At 42.0% G+C, this 17,692-nt stretch overlaps 1 protein-coding gene across 1 annotated transcript in view; it reads right to left on the reverse strand.

Moving 5' to 3' along the window:
• Window positions 1–282: 282 nt before the first annotated feature.
• The window catches only part of LOC126100673 (cuticle protein 19-like), a 33,854-nt gene continuing 16,444 nt past the window's right edge, over window positions 283–17,692 (reverse strand). Inside the window, exons 3-4 of the mRNA XM_049911292.1 lie at window positions 12,123–12,444; window positions 283–1,298 (exon numbers count right to left, since the gene is read on the reverse strand). Coding sequence (XP_049767249.1) covers window positions 1,189–1,298; window positions 12,123–12,444 — 432 coding nt within the window. The 3' untranslated portion in view covers window positions 283–1,188. The remainder of the gene's footprint in view (window positions 1,299–12,122; window positions 12,445–17,692) is intronic.

The raw sequence follows: 17,692 nt of genomic DNA on the forward strand, positions 1-17,692 counted from the left end.
TGTCATTATCGTGTATTTGGGTGAGTGTGAGTACTATTCTATGAGTTTATTTCTGCCGCTGATTAAAATAATAACAGTGCGAGAAGCAATACAAGAAGAAAAAAATTTGTGTTATTTAGATAATTATAACTGCAAGAAAGCAAAATAGAAATATAAACAAGTAAAAGGATAACGCAGCTTCCTTTGGTGGTTCATCTAATTAAACTTACTGATTGACAGACTTTTGAACTGAACCAGTACAGACGTGGGCTGCCAGTCGATAACTGATTTATTTTTCACTTAAGTTGTCATTGAACATCGGTTTCTGGGTGGATGGTGGTCGACGGAAATCTCTTGTGATCTCCGATTTCTGGTTTCAAAACAGAATCCCTTGCTCTGCGTCCAGTATTTGCTGAATTGTCGTTATAAAGCTGAATGGAAGCCATGCCAGCTTTTCAATAAAGATTAAAAGTTCTTACCGCCACCGAGAATCGAACGATGTGCGGACTAGCGATACTGAAGGACACACAGACAAAGTCTAATAGAGAAAAATAACGCTTATCGTAGTATTCATATTTGCACAAATAGTATACTACTGGCAGAAATTATCAACAAATTTGTAATAAAATAAAAATATTTCTTTACAGCAGTATTTAGAAGATCTGTATACACATTGCTGTTACAATGACATAATTGCGAAGAATTTAAGGATAAATTTTTCTTACACAGTAGTTCTGGAAACTACTATCTATAAACATTTAGGAGATACTTTTATTTATAGTCATACGTTTTTACACACTTATGAAATTAAATAAATGTTGTACACTGTAAACTATGTTACGGACTTCATTTTTCATAAATTTTGACTGGCGTTAGAGCACTGAATTTTTGTAGTTTTGACAGAAACACGTGTGACGTGACAAGTTTATCTATTGTCCCGACGCAGAATGTGCTAGACGTACTGTAACCTCACAGCTGTTATAGCTTTGCTCTTGCTGTTTAATATATTGGTTACAATATCTATGTAAATATGTATTTACATGTGAGAGATACACAGTAAGAACGCGATTGTTTACTGGCCTAGGACAGCGAGCACCGTCTAGACTCTTGTATGAGGTAACGCATGTGCCGCGGTGGCGTAGCTTGAGCGGGGAGGCCCACTCGCGTGCAGCCCCCGACAGCCCCTGGCGACCGCCACCCCTGGCCGCCTCAGTAGTAGCTGTAGTGGGGGTAGTGCGCCGCGTTGTCCACCACGTAGCCCGCTGCTCCGTCGTACAGGTCATACTCGTGCTGCGTCACGTAATGCGGTTTCACCACTTCTGTCAACAAAAACAGGTTTTCTGTACTTGACCGGTTATTTCATTCCCCATCAAGATGTTGAGGTGACAGCAGCCACAGCGTCGCTACTCAGAATACAACATTTCATTATTTTTTTGACCCTTTGCAATAAGATAAAAGACATAGTTGGAATTGGAATGTGTACAATGCGCATCTCCTTCCTAGCCCTCTGCCTAACCCTCCGGGAATATCAGCGCTCCTCCAGCCCCATCTCAGTCAGTTCACCTCCTAGCGGCTCTTTAAACATCCCACGGCTTCCATCTCTACGAGTTTTCCATGGCCGTTTATGGCCATCCTATCCAGTTAAAAGAAAATTCCACGTCAGACTAAAACTACTTACTTAGTAAACACGAGGACTGCATTCCTCCATCATATTCCACACCTACAAAGCCTTGATCTATACCAATCTCAGTTGTGTCGATGTAGACTGAATATCTGATCAACCAAAGTTCCATCACAGTGTCCGTATCACTGAACGCCAGACATCCCACCTTGCTTTCTGCATCCGTTTAGCTTTCCCTACACGAATCCATTACCAGCTCACCCCTTTCCTCTCCCTTCTGACACACATTGAACACTTCCGTATACCTTACACGTCTCCACCAGCTCGACTCTAACAACTCCCTCTAATTTCCAGCTCTGCTATGCTGCCGCACCTATATTGAGACAGCCTACATCTATAACTAAAGACACTCTATATCCTCTATATATTTTAACAGACTCCTCTCTCAGACAAAGAAATTCGCCCTGACATTTATTCTTCCTACCCGATTTTTACTACCCATATCAGGGCTCCGTATTCTCTTCCCGTCCTCTTGTACATGTACCTACTCATAACTATGGACTGGCCTCCATTTTAGTTACACCTTTCACATATCCCATGTTTTCCCATCGTCCACTCTCCCACATTGCACCAACTGACAAAAACCAACCCTCTTGATCAAGTGATATCCCACGTCCTACTTCACCAGAACCACTCAACCCGTCCTCTCCCAAATAATTCCCTCATTATGTAGTTCGTTGTTACTTTAATGCAGTTAAGTGCATTATCAATTTTTCAATATTTCTTTTAAAACAAGTATTTTTAACACCATCAGTGAATAATCATAATTTAAATAACTTTTAAATGTAAATATTTTATCATTTTTTTTATAGTTTCAAGATGCATTGTATCAGTACAAAAACCAGCCCATCTCACCCGTGCTGGGCGATGGAATGAAAGAACAATGGAATAGTGTAAGTCTCACAGCTTCGTTTGTGGTGTTAACCAGTTTGGTTGTGATGATGTTTGGTTTGTGGGGCGCTCAACTGCGCGGTTATCAGCGCCTCTACAAATTCCCAATCTTTTCGCAGCCCAATCTCGCCACTTCCATGAATAATGATAAAACGATGAGGACAACAATAACACCCAGTCATCTCGAGGTAGGTGAAAATCCCTGACCCCGCCGGGAATGAGAGTTTGGTTGTGCAAACCTTTGAAAGACAACAGGAAGGATGGACAAGGTAGGTGCATACTGTCTGTGGACACAGGAGGAGCTGCTCTCTGTTTGCGAACAGCAAAAGACACTTTTCGCCACGGTCAGCCGTCTACTAGCTGCTGTCTCAAGATGCAGCGGTAGCGCGGAAGCTGGTGCATCTTATCAGGCACCTCAGATGTCGCTCGTTTCGCTCATGGCCTCTGCTAGTGGTGTACCTTCCAACGTACACGACCTGGGAGAACAGCCCTCGCTGCTGTGTGAGTGGTAGTTTGCAACCCATTGAAATCTCTCTAAGCGGAGAGCGAATGTTGGGTACCGACCGTCTGGCCTTGTACGTTCCGCCTACGGGTGGACAAATGGCTCCTCCTTCAGCATAATTTGAGCAGATACGCGAGGAGAGAGGTTTGGTAGTTATCGGGAGCTCCAATATTAGGGTGTTATGGAGTCCCCAAAGAAACAGCAGAGTTGGGAAGAATGTGTGCATGTGTGCTCGGCATGTGTGCTAGGAGGGTCCATGCGAGAAGTGGAGGAGATCCCCCTGCAGCTATAGATGGTGCAGGATGCAGTCATCCGTAAGTTGTGGCCCACGTCGGCAACAATGACGCCTGCCGTTTGGTTTCAATTTTTATCGACGATTGACTGCTGGCCTACTACATTTTGTAGTTTCGTATCTATAATTGGTCTGCGTTCTTCAATTTGGACCCGAGTGGAAAGTCTCGACGAGAAACTCCGTTGTTTCTATTATGGCCTTCGCCGCAGATCTTTGAACGTGTTACAGTGTACAGACTTGTAGGAGTTCCCTATAGTTCAGGGATGTGTTACACAGAGGAAGCAGCTACTGAGGTAGCAGTGTAAACAGTGCAGTGCATATCTTTCTTCTCTTTTTGTTTTATGATAGGCGATAGTTTGGAGTCCTCTGCTGAAATTTCGCCTGGTGATACGCACAGAGTGAAATCAGAAAGCGTTCAAAGTAAAGATACTTCAAACGTCAGGCTTTTGAGAGCAGATAAACGAAGCGTGTGGCACAATGTACCTGTATTCATCCCTCGCCATTTATGGCTGTCGCGCTCGAATTACACTTGACACCAAAAGCTGGAATAAACTTAAATGGAGAGAACCTAGGTTACACCTTCCACAAAAATATTATGATTGTCGAGGTAGAAATTGACTGCGAATTGTCTCGAGGCGTGTAATCGGCCTAAGTGTACTAAGTCATCGGATGCCTGAACACTGTCGACAGGCAGTGTTGTGTTCACAGACGAAAGGCTCTAGTTCACCGTCCTTCTTAGAAGAAAGAATTTACTGATTAATAATCTCCTGGCTGCTACTGGTGAACGGTCGTCGTTCTGTAAATACTGTAAGCAGATACTAACAGAGAAGGGAAACCAAAATATTATTGTTGTGCGGTTTCTATTGTCTCCTGGTAGCTGTTAATTTTTTTCCTCGCTCGCCGTGGCTTGGTATTTACTTTCTGAGATGGGCGGGTAGCCACGAAGGTTCGCGGACTTCCCTTCCGTAAATGTTACTTTGTCTGTGTAGTACACGTGTGTTCTTAAAATTCACAACTTCGTCACATTCTTCTTGGTGTGCCATTCATTTTCTACCTAGGGTGCTAAACATTGCTTAACTGCTCCCTCGTCGGCATATTGATGGATTTATTAACTTTAATGACAATCGCCGCTATGATGATATTACTATCACTAATCCGCTCTTTACTGACAGTGTCGATAAGGTGAGGCATATAAGTCTGCAGGCTTTCATTGATCTGAATCTTTAGGCCGCGCCATATTCCTTATCATACTCCTTCTCTGCATGACGTTCGATCACTCTGCTTCGATGTTCTTCAAAATTCCACTGGTGTCCCAGGATGTTGGAACACTGTCGAAAGACCACTTAGTGTTCACTTAAAGAGCACGAAAGTCAGATTTGTTTAAGATAATCCTTATGTCGTGTCACGCTGAGACTGTCTTCTTACTAGCAGTGTATATTTCGTCAGCTGTGCATTAGATATAATATTCACGTAGACAATAATTGGTGCTCCACCTGACTCAAGATGTACGTAGAGATGCCATAAGTTCAGGAAGTAAGCTAGATCTTTTATTACACATTCAAGTGCCGAGTAGCCTAATCCTTTAAGTATTTCTAATGTTAAAAGGAAGTTGATGTGTTTATCGAATGGCCTCTAACTTTTTAACAGACACACTGTGTTGGTGTCCAGTCATAACATATTCTGGGACGGATGGCCTCTAACATTTGAACAGACGCACTGCGTTGGTGTTCAGTCATAACATATTCTGGGACGGAGACGAGAAGTAGTGGACGGCCAAGTTTCTCGTGCGCCGTGTAGTCTTGCGTAACACAGCGTGGGCGGCAGACATTGCATGATGTGGGTCTCGATACGAGTGCAACAATGGACAGGAAGTGCCGTTTCCTTGAAACGAATCCCTCGCCGGTCTTATCTGATAGCTTCCAGCAGGCCACAGAGGATTGGAGATAACTACTGACTACATCTCGAGGGAAGGAGTTAATTGAAGGCTGTCGAGTCTCGCTTCTGTCCTCCATTTTTATCTCAAACAGATAACGTTATGTGGCTGCTATTGAGGAAGAGTTGACCAACACCTGGCTTTGCGGACGGCATTATGTCGGGAGAAAGTTGTTTCCAGGAAACAACAGTTCTGAAGTAACAGGTTTCCCAATCGCGTAAGTACGTACAAAATATTTCAAACTCAAGTTATGTAAAGCTGTCTTTACTGAGACAGCAATTCTCACAATGAAAAGAAACTTATGTTTCCGATTGTGACAACTAAGCTTTTGGATATACAGCGAGCCCTTCGTTATTGTGGAAGAATCCAGACGATCAAAAGTTCATCCTTCTTATGATTCACCTCTTGTAATACTGAGCTACCGGAACAGAAGGTGCACTAATGTACTAGTGAAATACAAACTTATAAATTTGGAACTAAATCTTACCTAGTAATACATCCCTACAGTATACAGCTTACGAGCTAATTGCAGCATTCTTGGAAGAAAAGACATTTATAATGATGAATGGGACTGTCAGGTGTCCCAGTCATCTTACTACAACAAGTAACTTTTTGTCCAGAAGCAAAAAAACTTAAGCAAATGATGAGAGTTTTGAACGAATTCTGAATTCTAGTATAATACATTTCCCAGAGACCAGAAAGATTATGTCCACAAATCAGCACGGTTTCAGAAACTCAGCATCATATTTTCTCCCATGATATACTGCGAACTGCGGATGAAGGGCAATTGACAGATTCCATACTCTCAAACTTCCGAAAATCATTTAACACGTTACCCGATTGGAGACTGTTAAAGAAGGTACGAGCACACGGAATAGGTTCCCAGATATGTCAGTGGCGCGTACATTTCTTAAGTGACAGAACCCAGTACATTGTCCTCGAAGGCGAGTGTTCATTAGAGACAAGGATATCGTCAGAAGTGACCGAGGCAAGTTTGATAGGACAGCTGTTATCTTCTGAATACATAAATTATCTGGAGGACAGGGTGTGCAGCAATCTGCGGTTGTTTGCTGACGATGCTGTGATGTCACAGTGAAGGGAAGGTGTCGAAGATGGCGGTAGGATGAGATAAGATCGGATTAAAGGATGGTATTGAAGCGGGCTTCTAGATTTGTTACCGGTATATTCGAACATCATGCAAGTGTTACGGAGACGTTTTACGGAATTCACGTGAGAATCCCTAGCTGAAAGACGACGTTCTCTTCGAGGAGTACTACTGAGAAATCGAGAGAACCAGCATTTGAAGCTCAATGCAGAACGATCCTACTGCTGCCAGCATACGTTTCGCGTAAGGACAACGAAGATAAGAAACGAAAAACTGAGGCTCACAGGGAGACATCTAGATAGGCGTTTTTCCCTTGTTCTAGCTGTCAGTGGAATAGGAAAGGAAACAACTAGTAATGGTGCAGGGTACCCTCAGCCACGCACTGTATGGTGGCTTGTGGAGTATGTGTCTAGAAGTAAATGTTTAGATATTAGGGAGACATTAAGCAGCACCATTGCCTTTCCTGTAACTTTGCTTGTTGCGGAGATATGAACATCTGTACGTCTCTTTTTCTAGTATGCGGGATGTCAAGATAAGGTGGAAGGGGCACGTCTGCCAATATTTTCACTCGCAAATAGTGAAAAACCTAGTGCACTTCATGTGAAATAGTTGCCCACCTTCAGCACCCCACAGCACCTTTCAGCACCCCAGTCAGAATGTTAGGAGGAAAATATTAATAGCTCTTTCGCTTCATTTTTCAGAGTAAAATGGCTGAGAATGAGGGGAAAACGAAAGGAAAATAGACTGAAGAGAATATGAGGATGGCAGTAAGTGATATCAGGGAAAATGACAGTAACGCAGGCAGTTGAGTCTTTTCATATCCTGAGGAGTACTTTGGTGATAGAAGAAAATACAAGTAGAGAAAAGAAAGTCAGAAAGAGACTTGAAGTCAGGACAAGTGCTCAATAGAGAGAAACATCAGATGGATCCAACAGAACCAAACAAGTAAATAGTTGAAATAGTAATGCAACAAATATAAAGCGTCAATAGAAGCTGGTATCTGGTGGAGATACTCAAATAACAGATGAGAGTACAATATCTGTAATATACCTTGAATAGTTAGAAGAAGAATGGGTACAACGCACTAAATGCAAAGAGTGGGCACACGTTGGTTGTGTAGACCAAGAATGTATCTTTTACATTTTATTTGTGATTATTGCTATAATATATATCAATGGTTTTTGAACTTATGGACTTTTGTTCGTATAATAAAGTGTTTATTGGTTTTCTTTGCTTGTGTAATGCTATTTATCAATAAACCCTGAAAATCTTCTTATAGAGGCACTGGACCGAATTGGAAGAAGTTTTTTGTACGGACTGATAAACCACTTGTTTTTGCTTCTACATGAGCTGTCAGTTTTTGTAAAATTTCAGGGAAATCATACATGTAGATTCTAAGGCACTAGTTTAATTACTAGAATACCTTATTAAATTCTTAAAGTTTTAAGTATTTCACATTTTACAAGTAAAAAGGTTTAGATGGCCGGTACAGGACTCTCCCCTATACTTCGTGTCAATGCCAATAACTTATAGCCGATCTGACGATATGATCAGATTCGTGCTAAACCATCGTGGACGATCTGAGTCTTTCTTGGAATATATGGACTTTTAATTGTGAGCTACATTAGTGTAAATGTGGACGTAGTTAGCCGTATTCTAACGTTTGAAAATTAATAACATAAGTCAGTGGACATCATCTTTTATTGCAAAGGCTCTTTGTCGTCATTAGTAATTAATTTTGTGTAGCAGTTAATTACAAGCATGTCACGGGCAGCAGGCACACGGTTTCATCGTGTTGCCGCGCGTAATCCTTTTGTAAACTGACACACCCAGTGACTTTCTTCCTGGCAGAATCACTACCAGGCGATTTTTGAAGTACAAAGTTTCCTAATCAGTTAGAGACATAAAAGCAAAATTTAAAACGAAGACTGGAATGAAAAAGGATAGAAATTGTAGAGATGTAACACAACGTTAAGGGAAGATGGGCAGAATGTGTAGAAGATCTATATAAGAAAGAACTGCTTACTGGTCAAAATATAGGTAATGAGATTTTAGAATCAGGAAAAGATATATCTGAGAGTGAAGTCAAATGAGCCGTAGAAAATATTACGGAAACAAGGCTAGCGGGCATGATAGAATTCCAATACAGTTGTTCTCAGTCATTGGAGAACCCGGTGAAACTGTTGCATTCAGTATTTCAGCAATTACGGAGACCCAAACACTGGCCAACAGAATAGAAAAGTTCAGCATTCGGCCCGATTCCAAAGAAGGGTACTTCCCAAGAGTGTTAGAATTACCAAATAATCCCTGTCACCAGTTTTGTGGCTGGTTTGGTGCGGCCCACAACAAATGCCTCTCCTGTGCCAATCTTCCCGCCTCAGAATAGCACTCACAACTTACGTCCTCAGTTATTTGCTGGATGTATTCTAATCCCTGTCTATTTCTCAAAATTTTACCCTCTACGGCTTCCTCTAGTACCATAGAAGTTATTTTCTGATATATTAACAGATGTCCTATCATCCCGATCCTTCTTCTTTTCAGTGTTTTCCATATATTACTTTACTCACCGAATCTGCTGAGAACCTGCTCATTCCTTACTTTATCAGTCCACATAATTTTCAACATTCTCCTGTCGCGCCACATCTCAAATGCTTCTATTTTATTCGGATTCCGGTTTTCCCATAGTCCATATTTCACTACTATACAATGCTGTGCTTCCTCCCATGAACCATGGACCTGGCCGTTGATGAGGAGGCTTGCGTGCCTCAGCGATAAAGATAGATGTGCCGTAGGTGCAACGACAACGGAGGGGTATCTGTTCTGTTGAGAGGCCAATGTTTCTTGAGGAGGGGTAGCAGGCTTTTCAGTAGTTGCAGGGGCAACAGTATGGATGATTGACTGATCTGGCCTTGTAACATTAATCAAAACGGCCTAAAACTTGGTTCAAGAATCATGAAAGAAGGTTGTATACATGGAAGAGGCCTGGAGGCACAGGAAGGTTTCAGACAGATTATATAATGGTAAGAAAGATTTAGGATTCAGGTTTTATATGGTAAGACATTTCCAGGGGCAGATGTGGACTCTGACTACAATGTATTGGTTATGAACTGTAGATTAAAACTGAAGAAACTGCAAAAAGGTGGGAATTTAAGGAGGTGGGATCTGGATAAACTGAAAGAACCAGAGGTTGTGGAGAGTTTCAGGGAGAGCATTAGGGAACGATTGACAAGAACGGGGGAAGGAAATACAGTAGAAGAAGAATGGGTAGCTTTGAGAGATGAAATAGCGAAGGCAGCAGAGGATCAAGTAGGTAAAAGGTCGAGGGCTAGTAGAAATCCTTGGGTAACGGAACTTAATTGATGCAAAGAGAAAATATAAAAATGCAATAAATGAAGCAGGCAAAGAGGTATACAAACGTCTCAAAAATGAGATCGACAGGAAGTGCAAAATGGCTGAGCAGGATCGCTAGAGGACAAGTGTAAGGATGTAGAGGCATATGCCACTATGGGTAAGATAGATGCTGCCTACAGGAAAATTAAAGATACCTTTGGAGAAAAGAGAACCACTTGTATGAATATCAAGAGCTCAGATGGAAACCCAGTTCTTAACAAAGAAGGGAAAGCAGAAAGATGGATGGAGTACGTAAGGGTCTATACAAGGGCGATGTACTTGAGGACAAAATTATGGAAATGGAAGAGGACGTAGGTGAAGATGGAATGAGAGATATGTTACTGCGTGAGGAGTTTGACTGAGCACTGAAAGACCTGAGTCGAAAGAAGGCCCCGGGAGTAGACAACATTCCATCAGAACTACTGATAGCCTTGGGAGAGCCAACCCTGACAAAACTCTACCATCTGTGAGCAAGATGTCTGAGACAGGTGAGATACCCTCAGACTTCAAGAAGAATATAATAATTCTAATCCCAAAGAAAGCAGGTGTTGACAGATGTGAAAATTACCGAACTATCAGTTTAATTAGTCACGGCTGCAAAATACTAACACGAATTCTTTACAGACGAATGGAAAAACTGGTAAATGCTGTCCTCGGTGAAAATGTTTGGATTCCGTAGAAATGTTGGAACATATGAGGCAATACTGACCCTACGACTTATCTTAGAAGATAGACCTATCTTAGAAGATAGATGTCTTGTACTCCTTTCCCTACAGCCACATTCCAATCCCCCATGACTATTAGATTTTAATCTCCCTTTACATGCTGAATTACCCGTTCAGTATCCTCACATAGTTTCTCTATCTCTTCAACTTATACTTACGACACGTATATGTGTACTTTAACTATTGTTGTCGTTGTTTTCTTCCTGTCGGTTCTGATTAGAAAGAACAACCCTATCACTGAACAGTTCGTAGTAACTCACCCTCTGTCCTACATTCCTATTCATAAGTAATCCAGCTCCCTATATACTGTTTTCTACTCCTATTCATAATATCCTACTGAAAACTTACAAAATAGACCACCAATATAAGGAGTGAGAGTGCCTCAATAACAAGCAATTTTCATAAAGGAGGAGGGGTCAGGCATCAGACTGGCAACATCCGATAGATTGTGGAGAAGGCAAGAGAATACCAGAGAGATGTGTATCTCTGCCTTATTGATTATGCTAAAGTCTGACTGCCTAGACCGCAGTAAATTATGGGAAGTACTCAAAAACATGAGAGAACTAGATCATTTCATTCGCTCCATAAGAAGTTTACATTCAGAAGCAAGGGTGAGTATCCTGTATGTAACAAACAGGTCAAGTTTCATGTGCCGTCACAAGACAGGGTTCTTCCCTTGTGTTGGAGGTCAGCGTAAGTTACTATGTGGTATGGACTGTTGTGTGTACTGAGTGAAATCAGTCTGATAAGCTCAAATTATGAACCCAGTACTTGCCTTATACCTGTGCTTGATATCTGTCAGTTCTAGATTCTCTAAGGTTTTCAGATGCGTACTCTTTTGGCCACTGGATTTGATGCCACTTGATTTTTCGTTACGTTGTATGCAAGTAACCTGCCCCCTATTAACCGCCACGTTGCCTAGTGAGGATTATTTGGATTTTATTTTCATTACAAAAATTCTCTCACAGACTGGAGGTAGAATATGCTCCTTGGGTAATGGTTTTGTGGTAATATTTAATATCTACGTACGGTATTTAAAATCAATTTCTTGTTGTGAAGCAGCATTCATACTTCATGTGTTTTCACTGTAGGGGAATTTCATACTGCTACGTGGGCATTTTGGTGTTGAGTAAATTCTTGTTGTTGAGTAGCTACAAAGCGGATTTGTTTACCGATATTGGAACATTTTGGTTCGGAAAGAGTGTCTTAAATTTCTTAATTCTGCTAATTTTTAGGAGAAAATAAATATTCAAAACTTGTTTAAAGGAAATAAAAATTATTTTGTCAAGGAGCAAGAACCACTCACAGCTCAACGCAATACTTTCACTTCCTCTAGTGGCATAATTCGGAAAGGATTACGATAAAGCTGTACATTGCAACTTTATTTCTTCAATCTCAATGCAAAACACATTGCGAGGGATGCAGGGTTAGATGAAGAAGAAATTAGAATTAAAATTGCTGGGATAAAGATAGATAACCTTAGATATGCAGATGATACCACCCTGACGGGTGAAAGTGGAGAAGAATTCGTGAACGTGAAAGAAGAACGTGTAAAGGCTGGCCTGATATTTTTCCAAGTTCCACACGTCACACCGTCCCTCGAGAACAAAGGTAGAGTACACACCTGCCGTGATGACCTGCGGCACGGCGACGACGTGCGCAGCGGGCTGGTGCACGACCGGTGGGGCGGCCACGACCACGGGCTTGGCCACGACCACGGGCTTGGGCGCGGGCGGCGGGTGCACGGCGGGCCCGCTCTTGCTGACGACCGCGTTGAAGCCGTTCACAGGGTCCGCCGTGTAGTCGACCGTGCGCACCGAGCCGTCCGGCTCGACCAGCGAGTACTGGCCCTTCACCACGTCCCCGTGGCGCGACTCCGACTGCTGCTTGATGTCGCCCGTGTTGGGGTCCGTCACGCCGTACTTGAAGGCGTACCGCGCGGGAGCCTGCAGGACAGCGCACAGCGTTAGTTGCTACTGCACCATAATGCGGGAAAGATCCCAAGCTAGACTTCAACACTCGACAGCTAAGCGGTCATTGGAGCTGGACCAATGGACGAAGGAGAGAGAACTTAACGAGTGAGGGCTACAGTTACTGAGACCATCCTGGCACCCACCCGAAAGAAACGACGGAAAATCTAAAACTGGATGGACAAGTGATAATTTGAGCCTATTTCCTCCCAAATACAAGTCCACCGTATTAAGCTCTGCATAACCTCCCCAGAATATTGAGAATGTGTTAGATAACTATCTGTTTGGCTTTAGGAAAAGTGAAGGCATCAGAGGCAATTCTGATTTTGCAGTTGATAATGGAAAATCAGGTAATTTTCAAGAATGATTGCCTATCGAAGTGGCGGGGTCCAAACTATACATATCGAACGTGCAATCGTAAATAGCTCAGATGGAAACCCAGTTCTAAGCAAAGAAGGGAAAGCAGAAAGGTGGAAGGAGTATACAGAGGGTCTATACAAGGGCGATCTTCTTAAGGACAGTATTATGGAAATGGAAGAGGAGATAGAAAAAGATGAAATGGGAGATATGATACTGCGTGAAGAGTTTGACAGAGCACTGAAAGACCTAAGTCGAAACAAGGCCCTGGGAGTAGACACCATTCCATTAGAACTACTGACAGCCTTGGAAGAGCCAGTCCTGACAAAACTCTACCATCTGGTGAGCAATATATATGAGACAGGCGAAATACCCTCAGAATTCAAGAGGAATATAATAATTCCAATCCCAAAGAAAGCAGGTGTTGACAGATGTGAAAATTACCGAACTATCAGTTTAATAAGTCACGGCTGCAAAATACTAACGTGAATTCTTTACAGACGATTGGAAAAACTGATATCAGCCGACCTAGGGGAAGATAAGTTTGGATTCCGTCGAAATATTGGAACACGTGAGGCAATGCTGACCTTACGACTTATCTTAGAAGCTAGATTAAGGAAAGGCAAACCTACGTTTCTAACATTTGTAGACTTAGAGAAAGCTTTTGACAATGTTAACTGGAATACTCTCTTTCAAATTCTGAAGGTGGCAGGGGTAAAATATAGGGAGAGAAAGGCTATTTACAATTTATATAGAAACGAAATGGCAGTTATAAGAGCTGAGGGGCATGAAAGGGAAGCAGTGGTTGGGAAGGGAGTGAGACAGGGTTGTAGCCTCTCCCCGATGTCATTCAGTCTGTATATTGAGCAAGCAATAAAGGAAACAAAAGAAAAATTCGGAGTAGGAATTAAAATCCATGGAGAAGAAATAAAAACTTTTAGGTTCGCCGATGACATTGTAATTCTGTCAGAGACAGCAAAGGACTTGGAAGAGCAGCTGAACGGAATGGACAGAGTCTTGAAAGGAGGATATAAGAAGAGTCTTGAAAGGAGGATATAAGATGAACATAAACAAAAGCAAAACGAGGATAATGGAATGTAGTCGAATTAAATCGGGTGATGCTGTGGGAATTAGATTAGGAAATGAGATGCTGAAAGTAGTAAATGGGTTTTGCTATTTGGGGAGCAAAATAACTCACGATGGTCGAAGCAGAGAGGATATAAAATGTAGACTGCCAATGGCAAGGAAAAAATTTCTGAAGAAAAGAAATTTGTTAACATCGAGTATAGATTTAAGTCTCAGCAAGTCGTTTCTGAAAGTATTTGTATTGAGTGTAGCCATGTATTTAAGTGAAACGTGGACGACAGATGGTTTAGACAAGAAGAGAATAGAAGCTACAGAAGAATGCTGACGATCAGATGGGTAGGTCACATAACAAATGAGGAGGTATTGAATTGGATTGGATTGTTTAGGGGAAGAGACCAAACAGCGAGGTCATCGGTCTCATCGGATTAGGAGAGGATGGGGAAGGAAGTCCGCCGTGCCCTTTCAAAGGAACCATCCCAGCATTTGCCTGGAGCTATTTAGGGAAATCACGGAAAAGCTAAATCAAGATGGCCGGACGCGGGATTGAACCGTCGTCCTCCCGAATGCAAATCCAGTGTGCTACCACTGCGCCACCTCGCTCGGTAAGGAGGTATTGAATAGGACTGGGGAGAAGAGGAGTTTGTGGCACAACTTGACTAGAAGAAGGGATCGGTTGGTAGGACATGTTCTGAGGCATCAAGGAATCACCAATTTAGTATTGGAGGGCAGCGTGGAGGGTAAAAATCGTAGAGGGAGACCAAGAGATGAATACACGAAACAGATTCAGAAGGATGTAGGTTGCGGTAGGTACTGGGAGATGAAGAAACTTGCACAGGATAGAGTAGCATGGAGAGCTGCATCAAACCAGTCTCTGGACTGAAGACCACAACACCAACATCGTAAATCGATCATGCGACTCTGGTAGTGGGCGTTGCGAGTATCTTTACGGTGGTCGCTACAGCAACAACAAAAGAGTGTTACAAAAATGCATTTAATTGCAAAGGAGACGACTTACCTTACTCGTCGTCGGTGTTGTCATATTAAAGTCCATTACGGTGGTCTGGATGGATAATTTGGAAGAGTCGAACCATGTATTCTTCCTGATCCTCGTTCGTTTTCCGAACTGTCCACAATGAAATTGTAAACGGTATTTCAGCATCTAAACTGTTCTTACGAAGTTTTACACACTTTTCACCGCCACAGTCTACACAGTCCCTTCTTTCCCCGTCCAGTAGTACTCCATATTTGCGACAAAAAGTCGAACAATTTTCTAAGCTGGATAAACTTGGAATTAGATTTTCCATGTGAGAGATCCGCCGAAGAAACGTCAAGAACACCAGACATCCCACTCACTATCCAAATAAATCGTCTGGGATACCCTAGCAATTCACAAATAATTCGCGGAGGTATGTAGTTCAGAGCAATTAAGGGAACGACGGGGAACAGTTTAAAATGACAATCACAAACAACTGATACAACGCCAGCCACCAGTGTCGCATGATCGATTTACGATCGCACGTTCGATATGTATCGTTTGGACCACGTGACTTCGATAGGCAATCTTTCTTGGAAAGACACGTTCATAGTGTTTGTCGATCTGGAAAAAGCGTTCGTCAACGTGAAATGGTTCAAGGTGTGCGAAATTTTCAGATAAACAGGAGTAAGCTATAGGGAGAGATGGGTAATGTACGATACGTACATAGTTTGAACAAGAAGAGAATAGAAGCTTTTGAAATGTGGTGCCACAGAAGAATGCTGAAGATTAGATGGGTAGATCACATAACTAATGAGGAAGTATTGAATAGGATTGGGGAGAAGAGAAGTTTGTGGCACAACTTGACCAGAAGAAGGGATCGGTTGGTAGGACATGTTCTGAGGCATCAAGGGATCATCAATTTAGTATTGGAGGGCAGCGTGGAGGGTAAAAATCGTAGGGGGAGACCAAGAGATGAATACACTAAGCAGATTCAGAAGGATGTAGGTTGCAGTAGGTACTGGGAGATGAAGAAGCTTGCACAGGATAGAGTAGCATGGAGAGCTGCATCAAACCAGTCTCAGGACTGAAGACCACAACAACAACAACAACAACAACAACAACAACAACAACGATACGTGCAAGAGCCAAGAGGGAATAATAAGAGTGGACGACCAAGAACGAATTGCGCGGATTAAAAAGGGTGTATGACAGGAATGTAGTCTTTCGCCACTACTATTCTATCTGTACATCGAAGAAGCAATGATGGAAGTAAACGAAAGGTTCAGATATAGGACTAAAATTCAAGGTGAAACGATGTCGGTTACGATTTGCTGATGACATTGCTATCCTGAGTGAAGGAAAAGAACAATTACAGGATCTGCTGAACGGAATGAACAATCTAACGGATACAGAATATGGATTCAGAATAAATCTAAGAAAGACGAAAGTAATGAGAAGCAGCAGAAATGAGAAGAGCGAGAGACTTAATGTCGGGATTGATGGTCACGAAGTAGATGAAGTTAAGGAATTCTGCTACCTGGGCAGTAAAATAATCAATGACAGACGGAACAAAGAGGACATCAAAAGCAGACTAGCACTGGCAAAAACGGGCATTTCTGGCCAAGAGAGGTCTACTAGCATCAATCACAGGCCTTAATTTGAGGAAGAAATTTCTCGGAATGTACGCTGGGAGCATAACATTGTATGGCAGTGAAACATGGACTGTGGGAAAACAGGGACAGAAGAGCATTGAGATGTGGTGCTACATACGAATGTTGAAGGTAGATCGGAGAGGAAAGGAATATGTGGAAAAGGAAATGACAGGATGACAGGACATCTGTTAAGACATCAGGGAATGACTTTCATGGTACTAGAGGGGGCTATAGAGGGCAAAAACTGTAGAGGAAGACAGAGATTGGATTACATCCAGCAAATAATTGAGGACGTAGGTTGCAAGTGCTGCTCAGAGATGAAGAGGTTGACAGTGGAGAAGAATTCGTGACGGGCCGCATCAAATCAGTCATAGCACTGACTAAAAAAAAAGAACCGCTTGATAGATGTCACAGCTTTTGTGAGAATTCTCGGAGATCAAGTTTTAACCTCGAACACTGAAGTTGGACTATGAGAGCTGCCTATGAACTACACAAAATATGTTAGACGTACAACATGTCATTAACAATAAAAACAAAATCCGTAGCGTTCCATGGGACAAACCCAGTGACGAAAAAAAACAGTAATACGAAATAAGTTTATAGAACTAGTAGATTCTCAATGTTTGGGGCCATGCTAAGATACAAATGAGACCTAGATCAATAAGGCAAACGGTACAACTAGAAGATCTTTCCTAAATAATGTAACAACAGAAACATAAGTTAATTTTTTTGTAAAGTTAATGCTGTGTGCGATTGAATCATGGGTAATGACAAAGAAAAAGAAAATAAGATTTCAGGCCAACGAGATTAAATTATTCAGGGGCATAGCAGGATACAGTAAGTTAGAGTGTAAAAGACATAAAGATAACAGCAATGAATTGAAAATATTTTATATAAATGAGATTTAAAGAAATATGTAAAACAGATATCCCATCTGTTGCAAATGGAAAAGTCAAGATTACCACTACATTTTTGGCAACACAGTCCGTAACATAAAAGACGCGTTGGAAGAGTAGCAAGAAGATGGAAGGACCTAATGTAACTGTAATAGGCCACGCAAGGCCTGATGCAGGATAGAAAAAAAAGATTTTTTTAATGTCGTATTGTAAGAAAAGAAAACGTCACTCTGAAACAGACCACCGAAGGAATGTAA

The sequence above is a fragment of the Schistocerca cancellata genome, chromosome 9 (assembly GCF_023864275.1).
Source record: "Schistocerca cancellata isolate TAMUIC-IGC-003103 chromosome 9, iqSchCanc2.1, whole genome shotgun sequence".
Lineage (NCBI taxonomy): Eukaryota > Metazoa > Arthropoda > Insecta > Orthoptera > Acrididae > Schistocerca > Schistocerca cancellata.